This window comes from Pseudorca crassidens, chromosome 8 (genome assembly GCF_039906515.1).
Source record: "Pseudorca crassidens isolate mPseCra1 chromosome 8, mPseCra1.hap1, whole genome shotgun sequence".
NCBI lineage: Eukaryota > Metazoa > Chordata > Mammalia > Artiodactyla > Delphinidae > Pseudorca > Pseudorca crassidens.
The window spans coordinates 82,836,882-82,862,643 of NC_090303.1; the positions used below are offsets into that span (position 1 = coordinate 82,836,882).

Consider the following 25,762-nt stretch of genomic DNA (forward strand, 5'->3'; position numbering starts at 1 on the left):
CCATCTACCTATAACTATATTGCATTGTCCTGTGGAAGATAAGTTCTGAAGTTAACTTTTGTTCCCAAGCCACTGGAATAAAGGTCACTGAAGAGGTAAATGCGATATGCACATTACTCTTGCAGTTCCCACTGCCGTAAGATATATGGAAGCAAATGTGTTAAAATGGAACCAGCTATAAATTATGGTCAAATGATTTTTTTAGTTCGATGGGGGGAAAAAAGCAAAACTCTGTAACTGTTCCTCACCAGACAAGAGCCTTAGATCTTGTACTTCGGCCTTTGGTTTTGTTTCCTTCAGGTGAATTGGAAGCATTTGCCTTATGAGTTTTCTTATGATGTTCAAGATAAGTCTTTTTGGCAAATGCCTTTCCACATTTATTGCATCTGTGAAGAGAAAAGTTTTTTGTGACTTTTACTTCAATACCAACATCAGCTACTTCATACTTTTTACTAGGAGAGTTAGAAGTGCCATCGTGTTTTGAATCACTATGTTTTGCTTCGTCTCTTGAAGGGCCTCTTTTTGCCACTTTATTTAGAACAAAATCAATGGGCTTTTTTATAGCTCTGATCTCTAAACTGGCTGTTATTTTCCCAAGATAACGGGATGACTTTTTATGAACCACAGTTATATGTCGTATCACATCGCGCTTCCGACGAGTTTCATAAGTGCAAAGAGGACACTTGTAAAATTTAACATAAATGTTATTCCCATCTGTGTGCAATTCAATATGTTTAGTCAAGTTCTGTTTGGAAGTAAACTGACGTTTACAAAGTTTACAGTAAAGTTGCTTAAAGTCAAAGCCAGCTGAAAGTTTTGGCTTCCTGGTTTTTTGCTGGCCACCTGCAGCAGACGGACTAGTTGATTTAGGGCTTTCAGAGTCTTGTTTAACTTTATTTTTCTGTGCTGCCGGTGCGTTCTTTTTTTCATTTGAATGATTTGTTCCCTTTAATTCATTCTGTGGAGAATGGATAATGGAAGGGGGTGAAGATTCTACAGAATCTGCTGGTTCAACTTTAACTTTTATTTCTGAACTGTTGGCAGTATTATTGGGGCCTTTCTCTCTTTTAGAGTTTGTTCCAGAAAGAGTTATCTTGTGGACAATTTGCATATGTCTTTTAAGCATTATTTGTGAACTATATTTCCTCTTGCAAAGGAGGCATTTGCATGCAGTTAAATTGTATTCAGCCTTTGAAGACGACTTTTGTTTTCGAGCCTTAAAAGATTTTTTAGGAGAAACAGAATCCAGGAACAAAGGTTGCCCAGGCTTTGTTGCTATATCAGGAGTAATTGAATCCCTCCTTAGTCCTCTATGAACTTCATCAAAATGCCTCCTTACATTCGCTTTTGTAGCAAATGATTTACAACATACTGGACAACTCCTACTTAATGGAACTAGAACATTCTTACTGCGTCCTTTAGAGGATTGGTTTGGATTCTTTCGTGTTTCAATGTACTTTTTTAGTTCTTCCATTTTTTTCTTGTGTACTTTTCGAATGTGACGACGAACACCTCGTCTGGAATTGAATTCTTTTCTACAAAGACAACATATCAACTGGTGACCAAAATCAGAATTGTCAGAAGTTTCCAAGTCAGCCTGTGATTCCTGCAGTTGTTCATCAGATGTAGGTGCAACTTCATCTGCAACAATTTCAACAGGAGGGGGCTCTACAGTTTCCACCTCTGTGTCTGTAACTGGAACTGTCTTAGACTGTTCAGTGCTAGTTTCCTGTATTTGAACTTCAGGCTGTTCAGGAGTACTGCTTGACTCTGTGACTTCAGTAGGATTATCAGTCCTTGAAATATATTGAAAAACTGCATTCTGATTCGTTTCTATGGGTTCTAGCTTAATAATGTATTCTCGCTTGTCCACACTTGGATATATGGCTTCTAGGAGATCACTTATGGCTTGGCTTTGTTTATCATTTACATCAGGAAGGTCTGTTAAGGAAAAAACAACATTTTAATCTGAAATAATTAGCCTGCTCTAGCCGTCTAATATTTTTAAATGTATTATGAACCTCTATTTTAAAATTTATTATATTACTGGTTTGCATTTATTTTTACAAGAGCATTATCTACTTCTCAGTATTTTATGAGTATAAAAACAAGTATTAATTAAATTAAAATTTGCTTTAATTTACAATCTCATCATGGTACACAAATGTTAAGGAATAGATGCAATCTGAAGAGTTACTCCTAATAAGGGCCCTTAATGTAAAATATTTAAGCACATGGGTACAATAAACAATAAAAATAGTATTTCATATTTTTAGGCTAGCAAAGGCAAATCAAAGTTCTCATAACCCAAGATGGATAAAACACCATGAAGAATGTTACTACATATAAAAATAATTCTTTTTTTAGAAAATATAACAGCATTCCTATTAACTTAATCCATAATAAATAATCTCATCTAATTGTATAGGGACATTTGAAAATGTCCCTATATATGGAAGGAAAATACATAAACATGAATGACAGGATGTATAGAAGTGTTTGCTAAATTCAGTCCTATTACATGTCTTCTTAACATGGCAACCTATTAAAACAAATGATTAAAAACTACAGATTAACTCCAAAAACAGAGCTAGTTTTATTTATCTGTGCAATAATTACACCATCTGTAGGCAACCTAATATTCCTATTGTAACAGAGTTGTCTAACACTGGTTATGTTTCTACCTAAAATGTTAAAATCTAGCTACAAGTATAGCATCAAATCTGGTATCTAATTATAAATCAAGAAATGACTCATCATAGCTCTTCTAGTCTACTAATCTTTCTTTTTTAAAATGGATAAAGTGGTATCTATAAGAAGAATTATACTTTCACAGAAGTATTTCTAGAATAAGTATTGCAGTGCACAATAATACAGCAAATCCATTTATCTATTTCCCTCTAAAATTCAACTAAACTTTATTTCACACCAAAAAGTAACAAAGAATGACTACCAGAAAATTAAATTCCTACTAGTTCTTTAATTAAAAGGTTAGATTTGAAACTAATCTCTATAGACTACCTTTTCGTTTATATTTCAAGGATAAAAAGAAGTGTAATAAGATTTAACAGTGGCAGGGAAAGTTTCCAGACAAATATGAAATTTCTGTTTCATCTATGTCCTATAATATACTTTAAATCAGCTTCATGCTAATAATTAAAGCAGTACTTTTGATATTTGGAGCTCTGCATGCCATTTCCATCCCAAAAAGGTTAAGTGGAAAAATGCACAAAATCCATAATGCAACTGTAATATCAAGCTAACAAAATAAATTCTATATTTTGTAAGTCCACAAAAGTTAAATCCCTGAACAAGAAATAATGAAAGTAACCTATTACTTATTAAAATATTTTAAGGAATTTACATTATTCTTTAAAGCAAGAAAATAATACCATTATATATACTGCAACTTAATCATACAGAGAAGAGACAATATGCTTAATTCAACAAACATTTGGTTCCACAAAGACTTTGTTAGGCTACTTCCTGCCTTTACCACATAAAGCTATTTCAGATCTCAGGTTAGCCCATAACACAATCTAATTTCTGATAAAATGACTTATCTAATAAACTTCACTGAGAATAAAACTGATCTTCAAATCAAGACCCAGAAAACACTAGAAAGATCAACAAGTATTTTTTAATGCTCTCTACAATTACCAAAAAAATCAACTCATTTACTCATTCTTTGCTCTATTTCCAACTTTCTCACTTACTTAAGGAGAATCTAAGTAAATGATGAGTCATATCTGGTAACAAGTTTTTAAGAAGTAAGGAGGAAAAATACCAACACCCTCATCGAGCATTAATATTTTAAATTACAAAAATCCTGGATATAAACTGTATAGTCCATATAAACATTCAAATATATCCAATACTTTAATACAAATATACTCAAAAATCTAACCTCATATATCTTTAGCAAAATCCAAATGAAAAACACTGATATCAAAATATCTATTTAAGGAACTGAATATAACATTGAGTCAAGTATTTTACCTTATTCTCTATCACTATATTATCTGTAACTAGACATCGATACTATTTTAACATAAATGTATAGCTGTAGTATAAGAATACATAGCAAAATGCATAATTAAATATATGAATAAAACTTACTGTCATCCATCTGGAGACTTGGTGGGCAGTAGAATTTTTTATGGGTAATTAAATTTGGTAATCCTCTGAAGAGACTGCGGCATAATTTACATTCAAAAATAGTGTCCACATCTTTTAATAAAATATGCTTAAGTTGTTTAGTTCCTGAAGGAAAAAAGAAAAGAAAACTTAACACAAAAGGTAACTTTAACATGCAGTTTTAAACTGGGCAACCACTGTTGACAATCCAAAGGTGCAGTTTTACTCTTTAAAAACAAAATATGGGCATTGCCAATGTCTACCATACTATACTCAGAACTAAGTTATAAACTAAGTTTTAAGCAAAATTCTACTATCATCTGGATATTAGGACAGCTGAAATTGATGGTCTTTTTCTAATTCAGCAGCCAATCAATTCCTGGGCTATCTTAACAGTGGTTCCAACATCTGGTTGATCATCACAATGACCGAGGAATAAAGATGTACATGACCCACTCCTGGAGATTCTGATTCAACAGACCTGGAGTGTGAACAGAAGAATTAAATGCCACCCCAACCCAAGTTTTTGGCTGGTTCTTCCAGCTCTCTTTCACATTAGGAAGTAAACATGAGTAATACACTTTCCCCGATTCCTTAAAGAAGGTCAAAACTGTGTCACAGGATTGTCTGTGACTTTTTTTAAATTCAGCTTAAATTACTTCGGGTTCTGGGGCAACGTGGGATTATGGCCATTCAGTGAGAGTAAAGAATCCTTGTCCACGGTTTTGAATTTTGCTTAGGTCTCTTAATACCACTAGAAATTTATTCAAAGCCTTTCTCCCTCAAAAACTCACCCTAATTGCAATAAATTAAATATTGATATAATTACTACTTTAAAGCCCGTCTTTTCCACTAGATTATAAATTCCAAGGCAGCCAAGATCAAGCCTGCCTTATTTACAGCTAAAAAGTGTTCAGCTCTAATAATGCTCAATAAATATTCGTTGAAGAATTGCCACCGATCTATGGAATCTAAGCATTATTATGATGGAAGATCAAAAGGCAGAGAAAAAATAAACAGCAACAAGTACTCTTTAAATCTTCAAAATAAAACACAAATACAAGATCTTCTGTCACTACTTCCTACAGGTCTTTGACGCAGGTAAATTGACAAAAGTGATCTGCAGTGTTCACTAATTAAGGAGCCTTTGGTTTCCTCAAAAAATGATAATAATATTGACTTAAATTAAAGAAGGGAGGGCTTCCCTGGTGGCGCAGTGGTTGGGAGTCCGCCTGACGATGCAGGGGATACGGGTTCGTGCCCCGGTCCGGGAGGATCCCACGAGCTGCGGAGCAGCTGGGCCCGTGAGCCATGGCTGCTGGGCCTGCGCGTCCGGAGCCTGTGCTCCGCAATGGGAGAGGCCGCGGTGGTGGGGGGCCCGAGTACCGCAAAAAAAAAAAAAAAAAAAAAAAAAAAAAAAAAAGGAGGGGAAAAAAAGCGTCCTGAAAAATACTTAAGACTATCTAGGTGCACAGTGTTCCATCATTAAGTTCAACAAGCACGTGACTATTAAGCTCCAAGACTACTAGAGAATAAACACCATCTCAGTAGCATAATTAATACTGTAGGATCCATAAAGGTTAAGCATTTCTGATTCAATCTTTTGCAATCTGTTTATATTTAATTATTGTATTAATCATCATGTTGCATTTTATCATTTTGAAGACAAGCCAGCCCTCAAATTTCTACTGCAACAAGATTACCACATTATCAGAACTTTACGAAGTCTTTAGAGATTCCAATTTTGATTATCACCTAGTCGTGTGACCTTAAAGGGCTATATAATCTTTGCACCTTGGTTTATTCATCTTTTAAAACAAACAAACCAAACCTATCTTGGAGAGTTATGAAAGAAAATATGAACCTAAATTCTAGAAGAACTAAATTATAAATCCAGGTTTCTACTGAGAAAAAATAAATATATATATATATATATATATAAAAAATAACTTCCACTATTTCCCAATCCAACTCAAGGTTTAATTTGGTCCACTAGACCATACTACTGCAAAATCAGAAAACACACATTTTTAAAGATTCAGAGGATAGCTTGGGTATTATACTTTGTATAAAAGTAAGTTCACACTCACACACACACACACACACACGCACACACTTCTCTAGTTTATTTCACATTACAAAATACATTGGCAATAAAGTGCTAATATATTTAGTTCATAGTTAACCTCATAAGTCACTGACAAACTATGAGAGGTAGGCTGAAGATAAAAAAACACTTTAGATAAACCTCTCCAATTGATCTACATATAGTTCTCGGTAAGTGTAGGTGGGTGTGTTACCAGACGGAAGAAAACATGGGAAAACTCTGCACTTTAATTATAAATTAAAAGACCAGCTAGACCCATACTACAAATTCAATTCTGCCTCTAAAGGTAGTTAAAAAGGATTGAAGAGGGACACAGAAATAATCTGAACTAGGATTAGCTTAAGAATTCTACTGAAGATATAACTAGAACGTACAACATAAAGTTATTTGTAAAAGCGTAAAACTGCATCTCGAAATCAGGTTCTCTCAATCAACCATAAAAAAACAAAAACAGTATCAATTTCTTCTTTAGTCCCAGTTACACAGTTATATTCAGTAGAGAGTATATATTTATTCCCAGTAAGCATCCCCCCCCCCAAAAAAAAACGAGTTGGGGCTAACCTTGACTCATCAATCTTTTTTTTTTTTTAACATCTTTATTGGAGTATAACTGCTTTACAATGGTGTGTTAGTTTCTGCGATATAACAAAGTGAATCAGCTATACATAAACATATATCCCCATATCTCCTCCCTCTTGCATCTCCCTCCCCCCACCCTATCCCACCCCCTAGGTGGACACAAAGCACGGAGCTGATCTCCCTGTGCTATGCGGCTGCTTCCCATTAGCTATCTATTTTACATTTGGTAGTGTATATATGTTCATGCCACTCTCTCATTTTGTCTCAGCTTACCCTTCCCCCTCCCCATGTCCTCAAGGCCATTCTCTACTTCTACGTTTTTATTCCTGTCCGGGCCTAGGTTCTTCAGAACGATTTTTTTTTTTAAGATTCCATATATATGTGTTAGCATACAGTATTTGTTTTCCTCTTTCTGACTTACTTCACTCTGTGTGACAGTCTCTAGGTCCATCCACCTCATTACAAATAACTCAATTTCATTTCTTTTTATGGCTGAGTAATATTTCATGTATATATGTGGCACATCTTCTTTATCCATTCATCTGTCGATAGACACTTAGGTTGCTTCCATGTCCTGCCTATTGTAAATAGAGCTGCAATGAACATTGTGGTACATGACTCTTTTTGAATTATGGTTTTCTCAGGGTATATGCCCAGTAGTGGCATTACTGGGTCGTATGGTAGTTCTATTTTTAGTTTCTTAAGGAACCTCTACACTGTTCTCCATAGTGGCTGTATCAATTTACATTCCCACCAACAGTGCGAGAGGGTTCCCTTTTCTCCACACCCTCTCCAGCATTTATTGTTTGTAGATTTTTTGATGATGGCCATTCTGACTGGTGTGAGGTGATACCTCATTGTAGTTTTGATTTGCATTTCTCTAATGATTAGTGATGATGAGCATCCTTTCATGTGTTTGTTGGCAATCTGTATATTTTCTTTGGAGAAATGTCTATTTAGATCTTCTGCCCGTTTTTGGATTGGGCTGTTTTTTTGATATTGAGCTGCATGAGCTGCCTGTATATTTTGGAGATTAATCCTTTGTCAGTTGCTTCATTTGCAAATATTTTCTCCCATTCTGAGGGTTGTCTTTTTGCCTTGTTTATGGTTTCCTTTGCTGTGCAAAAGCTTTTAAATTTCATTAGGTCCCATTTGTTTATTTTTGTTTTATTTTTCATTTCTCTAGGAGGTGGGTCAAAAAGGATCTTGCTGTGATTTATGTCACAGAGTGTTCTGCCTATGTTTTCCTCTAAGAGTTTTATAGTGTCTGGCCTTACATTTAGGTCTTTAATCCATTTTGAGTTTATTTTTGTGTATGGTGTTAGGGAGTGTTCTAATTTCATTCTTTTACATGTAGCTGTCCAGTCTTCCCAGCACCACTTATTGAAGAGGCTGTCTTTTCTCCATTGTATATTCTTGCCTCCTTTATCAAAGATAAGGTGACCATATGTGCGTGGGTTTATCTCTGGGCTTTCTATCCTGTTCCATTGATCTATCTTTCTGTTTCTGTGCCAGTACCATACTGTCTTGATTACTGGAGCTTTGTAGTATAGTCTGAAGTCAGGGAGCCTGATTCCTGCAGCTCTGTTTTTCTTTCTCAAGATTGCTTTGGTTATTCGGGGTCTTTTGTGTTTCTATACAAATTGTGAAATTTTTGTTCTAGTTCTGTGAAAAATGCCATTGGTAGTTTCATAGGGATTGCATTGAATCTGTAGATTGCTTTGGGTAGTATAGGCATTTTCACAATGTTGATTTTTCCAATCCAAGAACATGGTATATCTCTCCATCTGTTTGTATCATCTTTAATTTCTTCCATCAGTGTCTTACAGTTTTCTGCATACAGGTCTTTTGTCTCCTTAGGGAGGTTTATTCCTAGGTATTTTATTCTTCTTGTTGCAATGGTAAATGGGAGTGTTTCCTTAATTTATCTTTCAGATTTTTCATCATTAGTGTATAGGAATACAAGAGATTTCTGGGCATTAATTTTATATCCTACTTTACCAAATTTTATAGCTAAATTACCAAATTCACTGATTAGCTCTAGTAGTTTTCTGGTAGCATCTCTGGGATTCTCTATGTATAGTATCATGTCATCTGCAAACAGTGATAGTTTTACTTCTTTTCTGACTTGGATTGCTTTTATTTCTTCTTCTTCTCTGATTGCTGTGGCTAGGACTTCCAAAACTGTGTTGAATAATAGTGGTGAGAGTGGGCAACCTTGTCTTGTTCCTGATCTTAGTGGAAATGGTTTCAGTTTTTCACCACTGAGAACGATGTTGGCTATGGGTTTGTCATATATGGCCTTTATTATGTTGAGGTAAGTTCCCTCTATGCCTACTTTCTGGAGAGTTTTTATCATAAATGGGTGTTGAATTTTGTTGAAAGCTTTTTCTGCATCTATTGAGATGATTATATGGTTTTCCTCCTTCAATTTGTTAATATGGTGTATCACATTGATTGACTTGCATGTACTGAAGAATCCTTGCATCCCTGGAATAAACCCCACTTGATCATGGTTTACAATACTTTTAATGTGCTGTTGGATTCTGTTTGCTAGTATTTTGTTGAGGATTTTTGCATCTATGTTCATCAGTGATATTGGTCTGTAGTTTTGTTTTTTTTGTGACATCTTTGTCTGGTTTTGGTATCAGGGTGATGGTGGCCTCGTAGAATGAGTTTGGGAGTGTCCTCCCTCTGCTATATTTTGGAAGAGTTTGAGAAGGATAGGTGTTAGTTCTTCTCTAAATGTTTGAACAAATCAACTGGTCAGACCACAACTTTTCAATGTTTAAAGCAGAGTAAGCTTCCCTGTAAAAGCAGCACCTTTGTGACATTTTAACTTTAGTACTCCTCTCCTTTTTCCTCTCCCTCTCCTTCAACAGAATCCACACCAACCTCCTCATAATCCTTCCCAAGGGCAGTCATGTCCTCACGGGCCTCAGAAAACTCTCCTTCCTCCATGCCCTCACCCACGTACCAGTGAACAAAGGCACACTTGCCATACATCAGGTCAAACTTGTGGTCCAGGTGAGCCCAGGCCTCAGTGATGGCTGTGGTGTTGCTCAGCATGCACATAGCTCGCTGTACTTTGGCCAGGTCTCCACCAGGTACCATAGTGGAAGGCTGGTAATTAATGCCAACTTTGAAGCCAGTGGGGCACCAGTCCACAAACTGGATGGTATGCTTGGTCTTGATGGTGGCAATGGCAGCACTGACATCTTTGGGAACCATGTCCCACCATGGTACAACAGGCAGCAAGCCATGTATTTACCACGGAGAGGGTCGCATTTCACCATCTAGTTGGCTGGCTCAAGGCAAGCATTGGTGATGTGTGCTACAGAAAGCTGTTCATGGTAGGCTTTCTCAGCAGAGGTGACAGGGGCATATGTGGCCAGAGGGAAGTGGATAAGGGGATAGGGTACCAGGTTGGTCTGGAATTCTGTCAGATCAACATTCAGGGCTCCACACTATTTGACCTATCAACCTATTCAGGTTAGTATAGGTTGGGCACTCAACATCAAGGTTTCTACAACAGATGATAGATGGCCTCACACTGTCTACCGTGAAGGCACAATCAGAGTGCTCCAGGGTGGTGTGGGTGGTGAGGATGGAATTATAGGGTTCAACTACAGCTGTGGAAACCTGAGGGGCTGGGTAAATGGAGAACTCCAGCTTGGACTTCTTGCCATAATCGACAGACAGATGCTCCACCAGCAGGGAGGTGAACCCAGAACCAGTTCACCCACCAAAGCTGTGGAAAACCAAGAAGCCCTGAAGACTTGTGCACTCGTCAGCCGGTTTCTGAATTGGATCTAAGACGAGGTCAATGATCTCCTTGCCAATGGTGTAGTGACCTCAGGTATAGTTATTGGCAGCATCTTCCTTGCCTGTGATGAGCTGCTCAGGGTGGAAGAGCTGGCGGTAGGTGCCAATGCAAACTTCATCAATGACCGTGGGTTCCAGGTCTACAAACACTGCCCTGGGCACATGCTTGCCAGTGCCTGTCTCACTGAAGAAGGTGTTAAAGGAGTCATCTCCTCCCCCAATCGTCTTGTCACTTGACATCTGGCCATCGGGCTGGATGCCGTGTTCCAGGTAGCAGAGCTCCCAGCAAACACTGCCGATCTGGACACCAGCCTGGACAACATGGATGGAGATGATAGCTGCTGTTTTGTGGCTGCCAAGCAGATGGCAGACAGGAGGAGGAGAGGCTGTTGCTTCTTACAGCGCGACTCTTAGGCAGTCGATGTAAGAGAAACTGCCTGACTTATCAATCACAAATGCTCCACCACCCTCACGTCACCTATGCACATACACACATACAAACACAGTTGTTTTGATCCAGGCATACCAAAATTCTTTCAGGTCCTTGGATTCACCAAATTCTCTCTCACTTACTTTTCAGGGCTTCACCTATGTTTTTTTTCTCTCTGCCTATAACATTCTCTCATTTCCCTGGTCTGGCTCACTTCTAGCAATCCTTCAGATTCCAGGTTAGATGTCATTTCCTCCAGGAAGCCTTCTCAGACTCCTCCTGTTTTTTGTTAAGAATTCTTTCCCTCAGGCTTCCCTGGTGGCACAGTGGTTGAGAGTCCGCCTGCCGATGCAGGGGACACGGATTTGTGCCCCGGTCCAGGAAGATGCTACATGCCGCGGAGCGGCTGGGCCCGTGAGTCATGGCCACTAAGCCTGCGCGTCTGGAGCCTGTGCTCCGCAAAACGGGAGCGGCCGCAACAGTGAGAGGCCCGCGTACCGCAAAAAAAAAAAAAAAAAAAAATTCTTCTCCTATATTCCCCAGAGCACCCTATACATCTATACTACATAACCCCGCTATCTTGTAATTAGTTACTTTTCTGTATCCCCATTAGACTGGAGGCTTTAAGAAGACAGAGAAGATATCTTTGATGCTCACCACTGTACTCCCAGCTTTCAGGACCAGGCCTGATGGGCATTTGTTAAATGACATACTGAAGAGCCTTCTCTATGTTTCAGAAAACTTCCCTATAAGTAAGATTTCTATTAAGTCTATGTAAAGTTGACCAGAAAGTCAAAAAAGGGACCTGAATGATTTTCCAATTCTGCTTACATACTTTCCAAATGAGAAAAATAAGATGTGCCCTCATTCCATAAATACAGGCAAAAGTTACTCCCTAAGTTAGTTTCAGTTACCATTTAAGGTTTTGTTGGTTTCCCATGGGGACATAACTGCTTTATTCTAATCAGCTACCTTTTTAACTGATTGCTTTGCTCACTGACAATTAGACACAGCAACCAACTGTGCCTCTGTCAACAGTTAAAACTTTCTATAACCTGAAACACGAGACAAGACAGCAGCAAAAGTTCATCTAGACAGCCACAAAAGTTCTTCCACAACTCCTAACCCTGAGAGAGAGAGAGAGCCATGCTGCCTTACCCCTAATTATTCCTTTTCCTATATTTAACTCTTTTTCTTGCCTTAGGTTTTTAAATTATCTTAGAAGTCACTACATACTGCTTACATACTGCTTACATAGATCATCAATCAGTATCTTTCAAAAAACCAGCCCTCCAAAGGGAAAGCTTTTGATGCCTAGAAATTAACTAATTAATGAATATTTCAGATTATCACGCATAATGGATGCTCAATAAAATTTAGTTAAACCTCATCAAGGGTTTCTCCTGTGCTATCAATTAATGCCAAACACATTGTATACACTGATAAAAATGTTTAAAAAATTATTTTCAAAAGGAATCAATATTCAATTTTACATTAGGTTCGGTGGCAGTCAGTTGACATGACATAATATTAATTCTAACTCTTCAGTGCTAGACAAAGATAAACTTTCCTTTTCTCCCTTAATATACTGATATGTTGATCAATGATAAGTTGCAGCAATAATGATTTTTAAATAGTATACTGCATGCTTTATTGCTGACTCACACATGAGCTCAGTTTCTTTAGGATGACTGTTTAACCACAATATCATCCCAACACTGCAAGCAAATCTGTAACTCGTGTCATACCTCCTGAGTTCCAAGACCAGTATGAAGGGAATTTCGTACTGATCATCCTTAACGTAAGAAAACTTAGGAAAACTGATATTGTTATCTTAAAACCACCACCTACAAAGGTTGGTTAAAAAAAAATTACTAAATTATGGAACACTGCCACATACTACAATAAATTTATAAGTAGAATAAAATTATTTTAGTGCCTACTTGGTGAATCTTTCGTTTAGTCTTACACACATTTATTGAACACCTATTAAATACCAGGTACAATGTTATTCACTGAAGACATGAGAAGTGAAGGATATGATCTGCACCCTTGAGAAATTCCCTAATATAAACGGCTGCTCTCCTAGGAACACAGCCCCAGATGAGATGCTTTGAAGATGAATGTAAGAACAATAAAACAAATCTACATTTTTCTTATTCATCCCCAAAATATGCACTCTGATTTAAAACTTCCTACAGTTGCTATGTATCAACCAAAAAAAACCCCAAAAAATCCATCATATAATATGGCACTATCTTATGTATCTCTGATAAATCACACTTCCAGGACAGAGGTATCACCATCCAGTCATAGCTTACACTAACTCCAAGAAATGTTGCTTTAAGCAATAAAAAATAAACAAAAACTCTTCTAAGAAAGTAAATGACCAAACTTAAATTTAATTAATGACAATAGCAAACATCACACAAAGCCAATTCTCATTTTTCACTGCAATTTATTCCTCCCTAAGATTCAAAAAAGATGCTACTTGCAAATAGTAGTAATGTGTTCTATAGGTAGAATCTTTTTTCTATAATACAGTTGACCCTTGAACAAACACAGGGGTTAGGGATGCCAACACTCTGCACAGTCAAAAATCTGCATATAACCTACAGTCCTCCTTATACTCCCTTCCTCCATATCCTCACTTCTGCATCCTTGGATTCAATCAACCAAGGATCGTCTGATACTGTAATATTTACTATTGAAAAACTCTGCAAAAAATAGACCTGCGCAGTTCACACCCATGGTGAATGTTCAAGAATCAACAGTATAATATTGTAAAAAGAGATAATATATATTTCAAGAATTCAAAAAAAGATGTCAACTTCATATTAAAGACCAGTTATGAATACTGGACAATTTCCCATTTTTCTGCTTCTAACCTTAGGGCATTCCACAGCTCCTTTGCCTCTACCAGAAGACTAAGCGACTAAGAAAGAATATTAAGCTCAATTAATCAATTATTTATAAATACCTCATGGAAGTACACCTTTTTTGTTATTTAAAATTTTGTTTCCATTTGGGGAGAGAGGTTGGGAAAAGAAGGAAGCTAAAATAAAAGTTAATAGAGGGAGGGTTGGATTGGGAGTTTGGGACTAGCAGATACAAACTAATATATAGAGGACAGATAAACAACAAGATCCTATTGTATAGCACAGGGAACTATATTCAGTATCTGGTAATAAATTAAAATGGAAAAGAATATGAAAAAGAATTAATATATGCATATAACTGAATCACTTTGCTGTACACCAGAAACTAACATAACATTGTAAATCAACTATTTCTTAAAAAAAGTTAATAGATACGAGGGAAATTTGAAGACAAAAAGTCACAGACGTGATCCTGGAAGGACTGACACAACTAAGGAAAGGCTCGAGCAAAGGGCAGGGCACAGTCAAGGTAGTACCTGAAGCCAGGATTCAAAGCAAACAGCATGTCTCAAGTCACCCAACCATCAGGGATTTCAGAGTAGAAAATCTGCAAGTAGGGGCAAAACAGGCAGCCTTCTAAAAAAAATGAGGTATCTATCTATGGACAGATGTCAAACAACAGTGGAAAGTACTGTTAAAAAACCAAAGATACCTAACTATGCAGAGTCAGCTACTCCTTGTATTAGGAAGAAAGTGAGGAATATATGCTCATATGTGTGTAGAAGGTCTCTAGAAGAAGACACAAACCATGTAGCCGTGCTGTCTGAACAAAGACACTTACTTTTGTATTTCTGTATACCCTTTTATACCTCTTTATTATTTTTTTAAACAACTTATTCCAAAAAGAAAAGTCTATTCAGATTACAAGTTAAGCAGATAGAAATAGAGAGAGATTAGAGGTTAAGAAGTATTTGTAATTTAAAGCCAGGAAAACAGTCCAAAGCAAAAGCTAAAGTGTGAAGCAAAGAAAATGAGTCAAAACTGGTCAAGCAGTCAGTACAGCACACATGGGGTTGGTGGACCTAAAAAATGAGTCAACTCCTTCCTCAGCCTTTTACGAACTTCCAGCTTGGGTAGGAATTAATACCAGGCCAAAGAGAGCCCAGTTTAGGCAGGAGACCATGAATCCTTTAAGCAAAGCTGATACCGGAACTGAAGACAACTATCTTGAGCTTGAAGACAAAGGCAGATATCCTAACACATTACTACTGCCCAACCTGGTTTAGCCTGTGAAGGTTAACAAGAGCAAAAGCATAGACTTCAAAGTTCTATCTTCAAATACCTGTCAGATACAAAACACCACCAAGATTGTTCTTTAAATGCAATGTGTGTGACCCAGCTGTAATGGAAAGAGTCTAGAAAGAGAGGAGTCATTGAGGGGCTGCTTGGGAGTAGAATGAGACCGGGAGAAACTTACACGAGTCTCAGGATGAGAAGGGATCTTAGACCCTAAGTCATGAGGCCCCAACTTCCAGCTCATCCTCTCAAGGTTTCAGTCAGCCAAGGCTTAAATACCTCAGTGCTAAAGAAGAGCTACCTTAGGAGACTTGAGATTATCCAGATACGTAAGAGATTACTATCTTGAGGAAATTAGAATTACTTAGCTATGAGATACACTAATGAAGTAAAAGAATTCCTTTTTTAATCCAAAATTAGTTTCTTTGTACCATTCAGCATATTTCTAAATCATCTCTAATTTAAATGATAGGGTACTTAGAGAATTTAAATTATAGTATTTTCAAAATTTGTTTGGGGAAAAAAAAAAACTCAGAAGGCAAATTTACCAGGGACATTTAAGAAAGAACATATTACCCATTTCACAGTCCCTTTCCTTCAGCTTTGCAAAGAAACAATAAACACAGAAAACAGATACAACCACAGTGCAATGGAAAAACACGTAATTTCCTTTTTAAATATTCACCTTCCAAAGTTAAAAAAATATATAGATTTTGGGTACAGAAGCTTATTGAGAAGGTATTTTTTACAAGACAAAGCACAAATAAATGAAACAATTCTAACTTCTTAATCAAATAACACTATAATAAACTGAAGCAGTATAAAATAACTTCGTTAATCCCAAATTATGAATTTTTAAAAAAGAAACCTATATAGCAAGGAATATGACTATGTGAAGCTATTACCTTCATTTCCATGATATGAGAAAGAACAAAAAGAATTTTTATCTCTATACTAAAAGTAGCTAACAGAAACTCTAACTACAAATAAAAACTAACCATTCTTCTGTTATGCCAGAAATGTATTTAAATACTGCCTCTAATTAGAAAAATTTTAATTGTATTTACCACAGGAGAATTTGACGTATTATTTATTTCTGTTAACCAAGGGCAATTATCAAAAGTAAAAAACAACAACAAAAAACACAGTAAAATATGTTATACCACCATCCAACATTAAGCATAGGCATATGGTATACACGAAATATTTACTGACTTAAATATACATAAAAGCAATGCCATAAGGACTACAGATGAAAAGTGTAAGAAATGAATCTTAGACTCAGAAATTTATTTTAGATTAAAGAACAATCTATTTCTTAGAATCCTAAAGTAAATCAAATAGATACTACTTCCCTTTAAAATGATTTAAAAACAAGCACCTCAAAAAATTTCTCAATACAAAACAAATGGTTTCATATAAATTATCTTTTTCTTTGAATCTCAGAAATTTTTCATTATGATATAATAAGCTTTAAAATAATAACAAAAGATAGTCTAACCCTTTAATTGCCCACCACTTAGGTGTCCATCAGTCATGTATGTTTGCTTGTTCATATTTGATTTAATAGCCTGCAATGTCAGAGAAGCCAAATCCACAAGAGGTGGACAAGTGGATCATAAGAATCACAGCAACCTAAGACTTTACAAAACACTGTAGTTCTAACAGTTCTCAACCATTTATACTTAGTGAGCAACACCTACTTTAGAGCACTGGATTGTAACTGCACAAATATACTTATTATATATCCATTATTATAGCAATCTAATGGAAAGAAAAGCTAAACAAATATATCTAAATATCAGGGCTGGAATAATCTTTTTTCTATCTGTGCTCTACTAAAGATATTGAAACTCCAGGGTTAGGTAGGAGATGGTGAGTCACATAAACAGAGATGATAAAGTAATTAATCTAGAACAAGGGACATCTCAGACATTCTGAGTAAATAATCTACTCTGTCAAAGCTCATAAAGACCCTGTATAATCTACTACCATCCTTTGAGAGTTTATAAAGAACATGCCAAAAAATAACAATGAATCTTTGCCAGCAAATATACCACATATTTCTTTAAACCATACTAAATACTTTTTAAATTAGTATATAATATATAGTACTGAAAAGGAATCTCTATCAAGTCAATATTTACTCATCCACTTTTTAAAAATGACAATCAAAAGTATTCTGTAAAGAAAACCAATGTATACATTTTATTTTTAAAAAATTATTTCTAAGGATTTCTAGGTAGTTTTTAGCTACTATGTGAAGATTGAAAATACATCCTAAAACATTCATACCTGATCGAAAGCACTCAATTATTTGCTGAATACCAGATTTGGATGTCTGTAGTGGTTGCTGTAACAAAGGAGCATCTCCAGGTTCCAGGATATAAACTACATGGAAGACAAACACCCAACCCAATCCCCACAAAAAAAGGGTTATTTATTTAAATCATTTACTATTGAAGTAAAACAATGGTTTGCTATAATCATGTTAATGACAATCACACTTTTTTGTATATACTCCACCATTATCTTTGTAAGGCAAAATGAAATAATGGGAAAAATGTAACTAAAATTTTTCTCAATTCAAGGTGAAACTAAGGCTACTGAGACTATGCATTAAGTTCAAATGCAAAGATCTTACTATTTTGGTGTTAGTTAGTACATATTAGTCATGTTTGCCTTTTTATTCCCCTTGAAGAGGAACCACTATATTTAACCAAAATTCTAGGGCAATGATAACCTAACCACACCTCATAAACCATTCCAAAACTCTCCGGACAATCTAGTACAGCTCTCTGGGCAATTAAGAGAGCAAAACTCAAAAACCACTACCTAAGGAAAGAACTGGTCAAGTGCACAACGACAGATGTACAAGAAAGTTCACTGCAGCACTCTGCAGTACTGTAAATAATTGAGAAAAATTTCAAACAACTTAGAAGTCTCTCAAAAGGAACCAGACTAAATAAACTATGAAATATCCATACAACAGAATCTCTCATGGCTCTTACACAGCATGAGCTAGGTCTACATGTACTGACAACAAAGGATGTCAATACTACATTGCTAAGCAACAAAAACAGGTTATAGAATATGACCTCAATTATATTAATATATATTTCAGTAGCTACAGAAAGAAATAAATTTAAGGTATATGTGTGTCTATGTATAAATGCTAATATAAACACAGAAAGTCTGATGGGATACCAACGAAATTTAACAATGGTTCTTTCCATCAGGGTGGGTTTATAGGGGTGATTTTCACTTTCTGCCTCACACTTCACTAGCCTGGGCTTTTGGAAGTGTGCACTTTAGAAAGTAAGCGTTTTTATAATAAGTAAAAATAATATTCCCATTGTAAAAGTAAAAATTTTCATATACAGAGGTCTATATCATGCCTGCTTTCCAAAATTCCCAGAGTAGCAGTATAAATATATAATATAAATAAGATTATGGTAATAAGAAACAAGGTAAGTGAAAAGGAAAACTGAAGTTTCCCATCAGATATCAAATAAAGAGATAGTTGTGGTGGAGAAAAATTGGCCATTTTAATTACCTCTTTTTTTTCAATATGTTATAATGTTTTACCATCTTAACCTAGATGATATTTTACCATCATCTGCTCAGTGTGAGAAGATAAGGAGGGTTACTTCAGTAATGTGTGCTGCTACTGCTTCAGGGCCCAGGCTTGGACAGCATTTAGCTGTCTGATAAGGCCTGCTAGGCTATGTGTAGAGACACAGCCTTAGATTCTCATTTTGGTTTCAACTCTTAAGTTCAGCGTACACAAAGGGGAGGAACTATGTCTCAGGACCAAATCATTCCATTAAGCAAAATTTTCCCAATTTTAAGAGAAACTCTGAGGTGTTTTTAAGAACATACACACAAATACAACTCATTTTGGGAATATCTGACATTGGCACTAACTGCAGTGGTTAAGAACAGAAGACTCCAGACCTGGACTGATTGCGCTGAAATTCTTTTGCTACCAATAACTAGATACCACTAGGGCAAATTACACTCTCTGATTTCTCTGTTCTCACCTCTAAAATGCAGATAATAAAAGTACCCAAATCATAGGGTTGTGCGAGGATTAAATTGGCTAATGCAGGTACCTGGTTATATCAGAGCCTGGAATATAGTAAAGACTCAATAAATGTTCTAGCACCATCATCATCATAATCTACAAATCAACTGCCTTCCTGACACCAAAAACTGAAAAATCTTTTCCAAAATCTAAGAGAAGTAGAATGCAACCCCTTAGAGAAACAACAGTAGAAGTTTGTAAGTAGACTGATGATATCATTTATTTAGGTTAGATGTTCTTTCCAGTATTTGTACACTGTAACAACCAATAACTGATTATAAAAAATAACAACTACAGAAGATAGGGTAGAAGTTATACAATTTTAAAGAACTAAAAAGCTCGAAGGCCTGGCTCTGTAAGTGACAAGAATTCTAGAAAGGAAGAATGAAAAAAAGAGTAATGAATAAGGGAGAAATATGGGGGAAAAAAATGGAAACTTCTCCTTAGAGCCCCCTTTCTTCATTTAGGTATATGCTCCAGAAAACTTCCTGTAATACACTAACTTCCACTTCCACATAACAACATCTGATTTTAAAGCTAGAGCAAAATTTTGTTACCCATAACCATCACTGGTACCACCAGAATACATACACATCCTGAGATACCATTCAAAATAACCCCAGGGTTAGTTCAGTTATGAGTGGACACATTCATTTGGTATACACATCTGTGTAGGTCCCCTTGTAAGAAACTTTTCTTTCTTCATGAAAACATACTCTCAATCCTAAAAAAACTTTATATGTTAGTATTCTATAAAATTTCCTCTTACATATCCTAACATCCCTCCCAAGATCAGGTTACATGACCATTCAGGAAAAAAGGAGCATCTCTCTCCAGCCAAAAAACACAAACGCTCAGAAGTTAACACCTTTCTTTACATCCTTCCAAGAACACACTTCCCAGAATAAAACACCCACTTTTTTAAGTCTCTCCTACCTTAAAATAAGCCCCTTAAAATATCCTTCTACCTATGATGTCTGAGATTTGCTTTCAAACAGTAGAGAGTAGGGGAGCAGTTGGAGGATGGAGAAGGGAACTGTGGGGAGGGGAGAATACAGATCAAAAGAGCTTGTCCACATATTGATAACTGATGGGAGTTGTGTAATGGCTACATCAGGTTCCTTATACCATTCTCTCTACTTCTGAACATCTGAAAATTTCTCTAACAAAAAACTTTCTTAAAACATAACTAAGAATATTTTACATACACTGATAGACTTATAACACCACCCCTCAATACAAATTGATCCATCCTATCAAAACCTGCTCAGGAACACACTGCTCTCATTCAGAACTCACCTATCGTTCATAATCCAAAGGAGGTCAGACCTCTTGGGACAGCTCATTAAAAGATCTTCTCAAACATCATGTCACCGTCTTTCCTCCATCTGAGGGCATCCTCTTTTTAAAACTACCATAACATACTCCTCTCAATAATGGCCCATACCTTCCTCTGAAATAATGACAATTAACTACCCCGTAAGTTAAACTTTTGGCTTTCCACTGAACTAAATCCTCAGGAAGTGTTTACTTCTAACTAAGAAAGTGAAGAAATACCAACCACTTTTGACATGACAGTCTGAAAAATAAGTTGCATGGGAAAAGTTCCTGGCAAAATAAAGTTGAAATTTTTCAATTAATGCAACTTATCTGAATTTGTGTTAATGAGGGAGAAAAAGCAGAAAAGTTCCAACACATATTTAAAAGTTCAACTCTGGAAAACCTCTTTAAAAAGACATTAAAGTATCTAGAAAACTTTAATTACCAGAATATATACTTTATAAATAAGGTATGGTCACAAATTATCTTACTTGTTTACTTACGTCTATCTCTTCCCACTCAAACGTTCCATGAGGGGGTGAGCTTTATCTGTTTTGTTCACCACTTATATCCCCATTGCCTTGAATAGTGCCTAGCCCCTAACCGGTGCTCCATAAAGATTTGTCAAAGAAATAAAGAAATGAGTGACCAAATAAATTTCTTCCTAAATAAGAAGTTTTAATATGATGATTTAATTAACTAATGCAACTCAAATGACTTCTCAGAAAAAAAATGGAATAAAAAGACAGTGGAACACAAGTATAAGAAGTCATTCACAGCTTTGTACTTCAAAACTAGCAAAATCCATTCAACATTTGGCAAAACGTTAAGTGATATATCATCACTTCAAAGATACAAAATATGCAGCAGAAAGGATGGTGAAAGGTAGGTAGATCAGGAACAGTTGAATAAACACTGGATTCCACCCTGGGATTGCCTGTTTTACTAGAAGAGGTATTATTTTCAGCAAATCAGTGGGGATAGGGTCATAGTACAAATTTTATTCTCATGTGTACCAAAGTGTTCCGAAAATAGTTCTTCCCCTTTTACCATTGCCATTTTTTCCCATTATACAAAAAAAGTACTCTACTTTACATGAACTCTACTGTGACAAAACCAAGTACATTAGTGCAGTTAAAATACTCCAACAAAACAACAAGCAAAAGTATTAAAAAGTCCTAATAACTTTTAGATCAAAAATAATGATAAACAACTGCCTTTGAACTGTAACAGAAGAGCCCTTAGTTGGTTTAGTGACTGTGTATTCAAGGATTCCCTTTTTAAGCTGTATCTCTAAATGTTTGTGACAAAGCACATCATACTTCTAATAAGCAGAGAAACTATTAAGAGTTTATATATCACATTTATTAAAGGGTTGTAATACTCTTCATGAGCCTTCAAAAAGCAACTTCTTCATTTCATAAATTCAACTCAAAAGAGTTCCACTGAACAAACTATCCTAAAAATATTTATGTATTCTATCTAAATATTCAGATTTTGCAACAATGTGCTCTGTCCAAGAAATTTCTTTAAGAGGTTCCACTTAACAAAACCTGATTCTTCCAACAAGTTGACTTCAGCAAACTTTTCTTAGCACAAACTAAACTCATTTTTAAGTTTAAGCATTATTCTGTCTCTAAGCACTATCAAAGCACGAGAAACTTTTAGTTTCTAAAAATTTACATGAAACAGCTTCCTCGAAGATAATGCCAGTATTCTACTACCCATTTTTTCCTTTCTCTTCAGTTTTAAACATTCACAGAACATGAGGGTATACTACTAACTGCAGGCTGCCTTGAAAGAAAAGGAAAGGGGATTGAGTAATTGATCTTGTGGAAAAGATTTAAGGTGACACTTGCAGTACTTTTTTTAAGAGATCAAGCAGGGGAGATCTCTTGTTTGTACAAGCTTTTAGCTTCATAACTGGTTTTATGCTGGGGGAAATTATAGCCTGCTTAGTTAGGAATGTCTTCTTGGGCAGGAGGTAAGGAGAACTAAAAGAAAACAGAAGGCAGAGCGGCTCTGGTGGAGGGCAAAGTAACTGAAGAAAGGCGTATACCTGGTTCACAGCATCCGTGATGATGGTGGTCAGTCTGACAGTATTTGTCCCTTAAAGGCATTTTCAGTGGGCGCGACCTACTTTCCTTTCACTGTAAGAAGCTCTTCATTGCGGCTTGGCTGTTGAAAGAAGCACAAACCCGTCACTCAGCCTGAACTTCCTGGGGGGGTTCTGGCTGCATTTTCCAGAAACGTTCCCCTCACCCGCCCTCCGCTTGCCCTCCGCTTGCCCTCCACAGCCCTGCACCCTCCTCTCGAACTGAGAAAGAAAAACGCACGAAGGCTTCTTCAGCCCGAACTCCCGCACAGGTTCACCGCCCTACCCGGAAACGCAGCCCCGGGCGCGCAGGGCAAGGGCCTGGCCGGCTGCGCGGGCGGCGGCGGCGGTGGCGGCCTCGCCTTCCCGGGCGGGCGCGCGCGGAGACGGTGGCGCGGAGCGCAGCGGGCACGGCCGGCGCCGGGGCCCGTGGGGCGGGGGGCGCGGCGGCCGGGCGGCCGAGGTGTAGCTCCCGCCGGCGGCCGGCCCACGTCGCGCCCTCCCGCGACGCACGTGCGCCAGGGTCTCCCCGGCTGAACCCCCGTCCCCCCAACCAAGTGCGCCCAACTTACTGAACTCTTAGGGCGGGCCGACGGGCGGGCGGAAGGAAGGAAGGCAGGCCGGACGGCCGCGGGGACAGCCTGGCGTGAGAGGCGGCTTCGGGCCCCACCTGGCGCAGCCTCGCCGGACCGCGCGAAGGGACCGGGGTTCGGGCCAGACGCGCTCCCAGAGATTCCCCGCCGGCGCTGACGCGGAAGCGCCGCAGCTCACCACGTCCCTCCGCGGCCCGAGGCGACGGCTGTGGCGGCGGCTCACGGCGTCCCTCCGCGCTGTGGAGCTGGCGGGCGGGCTGACGGCGCGCGGGCGCAGGCAGTTGACAGGAGGTACCGCCCCGCAGCCGCTGCCGCCGCCACCGAAGGAGCCGGAACCGGAGCGGGCAGGACCCGAGGCGCCCCTTGCCAGGGCAACGGCTGCCGCCGGAGCCCGGCTCCCCTCAGCGCCGCTCCACCTGCGACGGTCCCTCAGGCTTTTGGAGAGGGGCGGGGAAGGATGGGGGTTTCCCCCGCCTTGGGCTCCTTTTGGTAATAGTTGTTGTTTCAGGAAACTTTATTAAGTCAGTCTCTCTCTTTCTCTGTCTGCCCCTCCACGAAGAGCCTGAGCTGCCGCCGCAGAGCGGGTAGGAAGAGGGAAGCAGAGACTCGCCGGCTGCGACAGGGAGCGACTGACTGACCCCGGACGGAGATGGGGCGAGGGCAGGAAGTGACAAGCTCTCGGAGTGGGTGGGGGGAGTGTGGCCGGCACGCCCGGGAGCGCCGCGCGCATGCGCCCAGCCCGGCGCCCCCGACGGTGGGGTGGCGACGCTCTGCGGCCGGGCGCGGGGAGGGAGCCGGGGCGGGTGGCGCGGCCCGGGTCTCGAAGCGGCCGTACTCCCGCACGTCCCCGGCGGACTGGGAGCAGAAGTCCTGGGCTTCGCGGGCCGAGAGGTGTGAGGCCCCTGGTGCGGTGATTGCGCCCGGGAGACGGACTGCTGGGCAACCAAACTGTTGCTATCGCTTTTCTTCTTTCGGTGGAACCGAAACGGGAGGCTTGTAAAAGCAAGGGAGGGAACTGTAGGAAAAGGCTTGGCAAATGCGTAAGCCGTAAATCGTGGTGATTCCGAAAAAGTTGTCATAAATGGTACAAGTGGAACTTTTTTTTTTTTAAACCCAACAATTTCCGAAGTGTGTCTCTCAGAACTTCGGGGGTTTTAGCAGGTCCTTGGGAGGAATACAACCTAGTTGGTGGAAGATCGGTATTGATTGCAGCTGCGCTCCGCTTCTGGCACCTGAAAGTGAAGTTGGGTCACGTGGGCTGTACGCACTTTTTCTCATCGGCGCTCTCTTCCAGCTTGGAAAATCCCCCAAGATCGCAGTGGTCTGTCAAATTCAGCAAACCCGTGTGCCGCTGCTCGGGGGCAGGAGAGACGCCTCCCCCGCCTTCTCCCCGACGCCTAGGATGGAATTCTTGCTCCAGAAGCAAATATGAAAATTTTAAGACAGAAGAAGCCCCTTTGCTTTGTTTATCTCCATCTCTCCCCCCCGCCACCCCCAAGATCCACTTCGTAGTTAGCTTGCCAGTTTTCGGATCCCTGAAAAACAAAGTTTCGTAGATAGGCTTTTGGAAAAACAAATGAGTGACTGAAATCTATTTTCAGAATTAAAAGTTAAGTTTGTAGTAGACCCAGTAATTGATAAATTTGTTACTGTAAAAATATTGAATGGAACATTTGCATAGGTCCTAAGGGACTGTAGCAGCTTGGTTATAGGGGTGACAGGAAAAGGATAGGAAAATGAAAAACTTTTTAAAAGGAATTCCACGTACTGTACATTCTACATACTAACTGGTTACCTTAGTATGTTTGATCTCTTTATCTGTCCCATTGTCAAGAAGCAATACAAAACATCAAACTAAAATGAAATGCCACAATTTATAAACCAGTGTAAAATAAACTACGTCCACATGATGGTGTTATGAAGCCAATTTAAAAAATCACATTTTTATAATATTGTGTGTAATATGCTTAAGCAAAAAAATAGAAAAAAATTTTAAACGTGACCCTTAACAGTGGATTTTATTTAACACTGGAGATCTTTGGTAAAATTTGAGGTGAAATATTGTCTTCACTTTTGGAAGATCTTTTCCTACTTTAATAAGCAAATTTATCATAGGTTTAAAAAATGAATATACAATTTTAAGTTTTCATAAACCTGAAAAGGCATCTCTTTGGATATGTAAGAGTTGTAAATGTTTGCTGACCAGATGTGAATAAAAAATGTTTAGTTTCCTGAGTAAATGCAGTATTATTTATATTGTACTTCAAAGTGGTCATTACTAGAGGGTCCTCAAAATTGCTTGTTAATAGAATAAGTTTTAAACAATTTTTGAAAAATTAGAATTATAGACAAGATTGTAATGTGCATGTGGGTAGAACAAATATTGAACCCTGAATCATAGAATTTTAAAGAGG

At 38.3% G+C, this 25,762-nt stretch overlaps 1 protein-coding gene and 1 pseudogene across 6 annotated transcripts in view; both read right to left on the reverse strand.

Moving 5' to 3' along the window:
* Positions 1-24,010, reverse strand: part of ZNF800 (zinc finger protein 800) — a 49,413-nt gene extending 25,403 nt beyond the window's left edge. For 4 of the 6 annotated variants that reach the window (XR_010945613.1, XM_067746901.1, XM_067746906.1 and 1 more), the window contains exons 1-5: positions 23,328-24,010; positions 22,720-22,838; positions 17,549-17,644; positions 4,120-4,263; positions 249-1,941 (exon numbers count right to left, since the gene is read on the reverse strand). Coding sequence is in view for 5 of the 6 variants with exons in the window: in XM_067746901.1 (XP_067603002.1) it covers positions 249-1,941; positions 4,120-4,263; positions 17,549-17,644; positions 22,720-22,780 (1,994 nt within the window). In the remaining variant the exon portion in view is untranslated. Of the gene's footprint in view, positions 1-248; positions 1,942-4,119; positions 4,264-17,548; positions 17,645-22,719; positions 22,839-22,996; positions 23,016-23,327 lie in introns of those variants that run through there. The other 2 variants (XM_067746902.1, XM_067746904.1) reach the window with 2 other exon arrangements.
* On the reverse strand, positions 9,512-10,903 carry LOC137228638 (tubulin alpha-1A chain-like; annotated as a pseudogene).
* Positions 24,011-25,762: the final 1,752 nt, after the last annotated feature.